General features: G+C 30.6%; 1 protein-coding gene across 1 annotated transcript; it reads right to left on the bottom strand.

Annotated features, from left to right (window-relative positions):
- Positions 1–2,227: 2,227 nt before the first annotated feature.
- Positions 2,228–6,914, bottom strand: LOC132731284 (cysteine-rich protein 1-like). The gene is made up of 4 exons (XM_060717438.1): positions 6,805–6,914; positions 4,818–4,912; positions 4,335–4,392; positions 2,228–2,412 (listed from the first exon to the last, which is right to left on the bottom strand). Exons 1-4 carry the CDS (start codon positions 6,848–6,850, stop codon positions 2,366–2,368), a joined length of 246 nt encoding a protein of 81 aa, XP_060573421.1. The 5' UTR covers positions 6,851–6,914; the 3' UTR covers positions 2,228–2,365.
- Positions 6,915–8,671: the final 1,757 nt, after the last annotated feature.

Raw genomic sequence — 8,671 nt, 5'->3', positions numbered from 1 at the left:
TATGCGTTTTAATGCGTTCTTTTTCGCATGCCCCATTAAATGTCAATCAACAAAAAATAGCAATAAACATTAGTTTATATTTTCACAGATAAATAATTGTGATTATCATATTATTAGTATTTATAAATCATAAATCAGTTAAATTAATTTTCTCACAAGAGAATAATCAAATCATTTAATGTTGACATTTTGCAATGGATGAACTATTAAAGGGTTTTGCTAAAGCACGATTTATTAAATGTTCATTGATATCATATTGTAGATTGGAAAAATTCCCTTTTTGATTAATTGATTGACTTACTGTTATTCGGTAAATGTAGTAACTGGTTTCATGTAAACATTAAGTTGAGAGTTATAAAATGTTTCAATGAATTCATATGTCATATATTGAGATCAATGTGTGTGAGAACTAGATTCTTGTCGATTGCAGTAAATACGAAAAAACCCAGTTATTTCTATTAATTGCTTTTTGTTCTAACTAAATGTATTGTTATAACTGAGGAGAATTTCTGCTACACGTTCTTGATGGACATAAATCTGTGATATTTTTGCCCCTGTTATGTTTGTTTATTTCAAAGTTTATTTCATATACTAAGGGTGGTTACTGTCAAATAACAAAAATAATATTTCTTGCAAAATGTTTGATGGTTGAATCTGTGAAGGGATTTAGTTGAATTTAAATGTTGATTTATGTATTAAATCAATATATATATCATTCAAATAAATAGATATAATTACTTCTCATCTTGAATACGCACTTCGTGTAAACATATTTTACTGTTTACAGATCGTTAAACACTTGACAGAGTATAAAGTCCAGGTGTTCAAAATGTTGTACAAGTCATGTTAATTTTTCCTTTAATAACAAACTATGTAGCAATAATTATCAATATTTTCACAGATGACCATAATACATTTTCAAAAAGTTATCAAATCTAAAATGATTTTTTTTTCTGATTGAACACATGCATTATTTCAGTCCTAATTGCAGTTTTTCTTTTTTGTACCATTTCACCTAGTTCTGTAACAAAATATGAAGAAGAAATAAAAACAATCTCATTACAGTAAAGATATTTTAGCTCATTCAGAAAAGAATATCTAAGCATTGCCTAGGAACAAGGATTTAATAAGAATACAAGTTACACATAGTTTGACCAAACAAAATAATTTCCCCGATAACTAAAATGTGACTTTAAGTAATTATAATCAATCAGTATTGAAGTGATATTGATTTAAGTTGTTCTTGTTCCCTACCCTCTGTCAACGAAGTCTAAACGATAGAATACATGGCATCATATTGAATATGGCGACAAGGGAAAGCGGAGCTATACTTCAACAGAGAAGGAGTAAATGAAGTGAGTGCCACTGCCTCAATCGTCACCTCTCTCAACCAGGGCGGAAACTATAATACGACCCGATTTTCAAACAGGTAATTGCTACATAAAAGATGAAAGTATACAGATACCAAAATACACACACAAAATATTAAAATATTCAGGTCTTCTTCTTAACTGTAAAGATTTTGTATTTCGTGATTTTTTAACTCTTGAAAAACACTTTAAGTCGCCAGCAAACAGCAATGTCCTATGCCATTGCATTTTCTGTCAGAGATTTATGTTAAGAAAATGTTTATACATGTATCATATTTCTCAAAATTTTCTTCAAGCAATATGTTGTTAGAATATCCAAATAATAAATTTTCCCAAAAGAAATTTTAAATGTCCTTTAATTTGAAATCCATGACTTACGAATGGATTTTGGTCTAATTATAAATTTTTAAAAAGGTGGACCTTTTTACCCAAAACTGGTAGGGTTTAGGGAACATTTTTAAATAAATTTTAAAAAAATTTCTTTAAAGAAAGGGTATCTGTTAATAAACGATTCTTACAATTATTTTTTCCCCCTCTGGTTTTTGCTTTAAATTGAAATTTTTAAATGGTTGTTCGGTCGTTTAGGGAAAAGCTGATGGGGGAAAGACATGTTTGTGTCCAAACTAATTAGATTTTATTTATTCAACCGGCAGCATGGGGGAACAATTCCAATCACACATAGGAAGTAAAAATAAATGGCATATGACCGGTGCCCAATGGGTCACCGCACAAGAACGGGAAATTAATATGTATGTTATAAGAAAACAAAGATTGAATATTCGCCATTCTGAACACTAGGATCTTTATTTGAATAAAAGAAAAATATATATTTCAAATAAACATTTTATTGACTGTTAGTTTCAATTTATATAATTGCACTTCAGACATTTGTAGATTTAATGATAGCAATATTTTTAAATTGAAGATATATATGATGTAATGTGTTATAAATAATTATGCTAAAACCTTTTTTCAACTTGAAGATTAGATTATGCTTATTTTGTATCAAATCTATAGCTTTCGGTTCCTCCTTTTCCAAAACCTAAAAGAAGAAAAATGTTGGGTTTAGTAAAAGTGTTTTATACATATATAAAAATACGAATATTTTAGTAAAAATGTCCCCAAGAAAGTTTACTAATAATTTGACTTTTTATTGCTACTTCCTACGCATGGAAACTTTGTTGAAAACAACTTCAGGTTTTAACCTATTCCAATACTACAAGATGCTTGTAAAATAAAAAAGAAAATAAATTGGGAAACTAACAATGTGTCTAGTCTACATATCAAATAATATTAAGTTAAAATATTTTTCTTAATGATTTAACAGAACAAGAGGGCTATGATTGCCCTAAATCGTTCATCTGAGTCAGAATACTTTGGGATTTTTTCAAAGATTATATGCATAAAAGCAAAATCAATGACTCCCGCCGAGCCAATTTTGACCCAATGGCTTTTATATGAACAAAGTTGGTAGACTCTTGGTTTTTGAAAGAAGTTTTTTAAGTTTTTAATATATACACATATAATGAAAATCAATGTTTCTCCGGGGCGGAGCTGATTTGACACCAGTGCTTTTATTTGAAAAAACTTGGTAGACACTCATTAGAAGATGTCTCATGCTTAATATCTAAGCTCTAGCTTTTTGTTTTTTTAAGAAGATATTTTAAGGTTTTTAAATTATTTATTTATATATATATATATATATATAAGAAAAATCAATGCCCTCCCCCCGGGGCGGGGTAGATTTGACCCCGGGGCTTTTTTGAAAAAACTTGGATGACACTCATTAGAAGATGTTTTATGCTTAATATCTAAGCTCTACCTCTTTGGGTTTTTTTAAAAGAAGATTTTTTAGTTTAAGTATACTTGTTCATATAAATAAAATCAATGGACCCCTGGGCGGGGTCAAATTTGTTCCAAGGGCTTTCATTTGAACAAACTTGGTAGAGACCCATTGCAAGATGGTTCATGCTTAATATCTAAGTTCTAGCCCTTTGAGTTCTTTTACAAGAAGAGTTTTAAAGTTTTTAATAAATATTTTCATATTATGAATATCATTGACCCCAGAGCGCGGCCAATTTTGACTCCAGGGCTTTTATTTAAACATACTTGGTAAACACTGATTAGAATATGTTTCATGCTTAATATCTAAGCCCTTGCGTTTCTTAAAAGAAGACATTTTAAGTTGTTTTCTTTTGGTTGCCATGGCAACCAGAGTTTTGCATGTAATTAAATTCTTTGATAAATATTCAAAGGTGACAAGCAAAGGAACATTCATGTGTTTGGATGAAATTGGCTGAGCGGTTTATGAGGAGATGTCATTTAAAAGTAAAATTTTACGGCCGGACGACGGACGGTCGACTGACGAAAAGCGATCACAAAAGCACACCATGTCACTTTGTGACAGGTGAGCTAAAAAAACTGTTGACTTATTTCATTAATATATCATGATTCACTGCGCGCTTTTGTCATGAGATTGCCACGGTTTTGTCCAAGCATTAGCATTTTACAATGTAGTGACATTCTGGCAAAATATAATTATGATTATATTGTTATAATATGATATAAAGTCAAGAGTAACAATTGACAGCACAAAATGAATATCTGATTTATTTTGTCTTGTTTCATTTCAAATTAGAAATTATGGTCCGTCAACATGTCTGCATTTTCTCAGTGCTGGATAGTTGAATAAAAGCAATAAAGAAATAGGTGCATTACTTTGCAAAATATAGGATCATCTGTCCTTTTAAAATGGCGTTGTTTTATTGAATTTAACATGTACATCATGTTTAAGGGAAAAGCTTTTGTAGTTTCTGAGACAATTGACCTGCACGAACAGCTTAAGCAACGCCGACACCAACACCGACGAGGGGATCAAGAAAATTGCTCCACTTTCTTTTCGAAAAGAACAGAAATAAGATTAGATATATAAATACTTTCATGGATATTGAATACTATGCTTACCTCCAGGCCCGAACAGTGCCGGATAGCATGAACTTTTGCAATACGGCTTTCCTTCATGCTAAAATTATTTTTAAAAACGCATTACACATCAAATGCTTACATAAATGACGTCCGCAGTTATTAAACATTTGAGGTTGCATAGAGTTATTCCAATAGATACAATCTGAATTTAGAAACATCATAAATTGTCAAGAATCATACATTTTATACACGACCTATAACTTGTGGTCCTTTATTGTCGTGTAGCTTCTTTTTAAAATGTTCAAAATTTGTTTAAATATTCGTGTAATGTGTATTCATTTAAAGTGATTATTACTCTCCAATATTCTTTTTAAAAACACTGTATAAAGGGACACTGTGTTAGTTTACCTAAATACGGACTGATTTACGTTAATGTGTGAACATGAATGTTCCGTACAGAGACAGAATGTTAAAGTTCAACGTGTGTAATTGAATGATAACAACTATAGACTACGGAATTACCTCAGCATGTGAGCCAGGAGTCAAGGTCTTCTTGCATTTCTCACAACTCACAACAGGTCTGGGCCAGTCTTTTTCGAGTGACGACACCTTTTTGACTGCAAAATAACGCAGAACAATAATAAAATTTATTAAGTTAATATCAAGATTAATACTTGCTATTAAAGATATACCTTGCGCATCTGAGCAAAAAATATGAAATCCCTCTTTGGGTCATGAAGGCTTATACAAATTGGTTAAAACATTTTGACCACATAAAGTTTTGTGGGCCTATTTAAGAAAACAGATATTGCAGTGAATACCCACTTGCTATTATCAGACATTTTCACGATGTTTAATTTATGCATACCGGAAGCTTACGTAGGAAGAAGGTAAACAAAACAACAAAAAATGTTTGAGCCGTCAGGAAATTCTGATAACGAGTCAATATTTGATGTGGTAAGAAATTTCTCAGCCTAAATGTAAATTGGTATAATACACGTGTTATTAATAACAACTGCACATGTATTATATCGAGGAACAAAAGCATGTACTTTGTATCACGTCCTTCTCAAAATTCATGCTCAACAAATCTGGAAAAACGAGATCCCTCGACAGCAATGCAAACAAAAACATATATATCTATACAACTTACAAAAAAGCAGACTCGGTTTTGTTGAATGTATTGATGGAAACTCTAGCATGTTATGTGCTCCCTAGCACTAAATATTCAGTACAATTTGGTACAATCACAAAGCCAACACAGCTAAATCTTAGTTAAAATATTGCCATATATTTATAGATTTTCTTTCGCAAAAAGATTGGTCATCATATTTACTATTAAAACAACAGCCATAAAACAACATCAAATTGTCTCCATTTTCTTGTAATAATTCCAAAGAAATCACTGTATTCTTATTAGTGATTTGTTTGTTAGTAAGATATAACTTAAATTATTCACTTTTCTATTCCTCAATGTGATTTTTCTCTTTTTTTATTACCAGCTAAATATAAGTATACAGAATCATTGCAATTCAAGAAAAACCGGAAACAATATACAGTTATTTCATATGTGATTTGGGAACAGTGAACCTGTCGGCCCTATGTGGAGGCCTTGGGCAACAGTTCAAAACACTATCCCCTCCACATCGGGCCGACTGGTTTCAATGTTCCCAAATCACATATAAAATAACTGTATATTGTTTCCGGTTTTTATTGAATTGCAATGAAATTAAAAAAAGGAAAAATAAGAATTGTATAAAAAATGTATCAGTTTTCAGCACTTATTCGAATTTTAATTTCCAACCAAGACCGTTGGAAATTTTTTTTATTTTTGTATGAATAATAATCAATAATCACACATCGAGATGTTTCTTAATGTATTGTGTATTTGCATACCATGCAAACGGTTTTTGTTTATAAAAAGACCTGAAGCTCAATAAAAAATATCATTGAAGCGATAAACAAGAGTTATGGTGCACTGTACTTCGTGTAAATATCACTAGCAACTCGTGCAAATATTATATCTAGTGTGCACTCTGTGTTAAATATAATACCAAAACAAAAAACAAAAAAAAACAAAAACAAACAAAAACTATCATCTTTATATTATTTTGTCATTTACTATGTAAACATGTAAGATATAACTTAAATCACTCATTGCATTTTTCTCATTGTGGGTTTTTTTGCATCAGACATACAGTGTAGATTATTGCCAATTCGCGCAAAATGCAATAAAAAAATTGTGTATGAAGGGATAGACCTCCAGATACATCTAAACATATTGTGTATTGGTGTTTGCATTCCATGTAAATGATTTTATTTTTAAGGCGTATACACAGCTAGATGTATATCAACATTACGATTTTTTAACAAAAAAAAAATAGAATTGTTAACGAATTAAAGCTAGATCTCTTAACATTTTGGCGTAATTTATGTTTTTACGAATATAATAAAGTGATACAACTTTAATTCGAATTTATTCGCAAGTTTAATTTAAACAAATACTTACAAAGATAGACGCATAATCCAATGATGACAATATGTCGTAGACTCATTTAAATAAAAACAGTGTTACAGTGTCCTTCCCTTTCACAGCAGTGCCGCTTCATGATAGGTAAGATCTATCAATATGATATGATAGACAGCCCTCATAAAAATACCGGGTTAGCATGGTTCTGAGACATATATAACTGTGAAACTGACTTACACGTGATTATATTAAACATAAAAGTATTCATTAAGTTTACAAATGGATAGAATGTGTCCCGTTTGTGTTAGATAGTTTTCTTTGGTTTCCCATTGTTTCATTCAAAGCTTGTAGTTAAAGCTGTGAAGATATATCTCAAGCTGCTTCTACTACATACATTGTCGTCGGTGGAAAAGTTTTACGCAATTGAAAGATAACATTGTATCATAGTTAAACAATAGCATATGATATCCTTCCTTTGTTCTGGAAACATATTGGCGTATTTTCATTGAGCATATTGCACGTCTTTCGCATTTTACAGATGTTCAATTGAATTTAAAGTATACGTATTTCAGGCGAGAAAAAAATCACATTGAAGAAATATGCAATGAGTGATTTAAGTTATATTTGTAAACATTTCACTTACATAATAAACATCTTGTATATATAGTAACGCCGGAATGTGAAAATTACGCACGATTCGTGCAAAAAGTAACGCAATGGTGCAATTACTGGTGGGTACCTGGCAGAATTTCCAACGCGAAATTTTTCTATATGAAATATCAAATATGATATGAGTTGCAAAAACTGTAACCTGATGACAAATGATATTTGTAAAAGTATTCAATTGTTTTGTCCCTTAAATGATTCAAAGAGGGTTCAGTTATTTATGGGTTTCATTATTAAAAATTGTGGGCATAGAAACTTGCACTTTCTCCTGACCTGCAGATCATTGAAATGTTTCGTGGTTTTACAGCTTTTTATCTTAACGACGAGATTAGAGTATATAATTTCAAAGCTTTCATCAAATGTGTATACTCGATGCACTGGTTGCGAATGTGAAATATTCATATTCAAAAACACACTAAAAAATACTGCTTTTTGGGCAACAACTTTTCAACAACTTTTGTTCATACGTCTAAACAAAAAACAAGAACAGTGTAAAAAGTAACAAATATATTAGCAGTTTCAAACTTGTTCATACGTATGAACAAATTTTTTTCTCAAGTTGTCAAGATTTTGTTCATACGTATGAACACTGAATAAGTTCAGCAATATTGAGCATTTTTTAACAAAATTTTGTTCATACGTCTGAACAAATTACCTCACATACAGAAAAATAGCACATACATTAGACAGACGCTTCAATGTTGTTCATACGTATGAACAATTTTGTTTTCAACTTGTAAGGTTTTTGTTCATACGTATGAGCATTGCATCACAATCTTTTGTGGACATTTTGAAACAAATTTGTTCATACGTCTGAACAAAAACTGACACAGAGCAAAAAATAGCCACTTCGATTTTGTTCATACGTATGAACAAAACTATTTTTTTTAATTGGCAAATTTTTGTTCATACGTATGAACACTGGCATAATTTTGTGATTATTTTTGAAACAAATTTTGTTCATACGTCTGAACAAAACTAATTCACACAGCAAAAATAGCACATTAAAGTAATTAGCATTTCAATTTTGTTCATACGTATGAACACTGCATTATATCAGTAATTATGTGGTTATTTTGAAACAAATTTTGTTCATACGTCTGAACAAAACAAACTCACAGAGCAAAAATAAATGACAAAAAATTAGCCGTTTCGATTTTGTTCATACGTATGAACAAAATATCTTTTTAAATTTGTGAGGGTTTTTTCATACAGTCATATATGATAATAAACACTGCAT

This window comes from Ruditapes philippinarum, unplaced genomic scaffold (genome assembly GCF_026571515.1).
Source record: "Ruditapes philippinarum isolate M1 unplaced genomic scaffold, ASM2657151v2 ctg10656_1_1_1_1, whole genome shotgun sequence".
NCBI classification, from domain to species: Eukaryota; Metazoa; Mollusca; class Bivalvia; order Venerida; family Veneridae; genus Ruditapes; species Ruditapes philippinarum.
The sequence above is the reverse complement of the archived record's forward strand: the minus strand, read 5'-3'. Positions and strand labels throughout refer to the sequence as shown.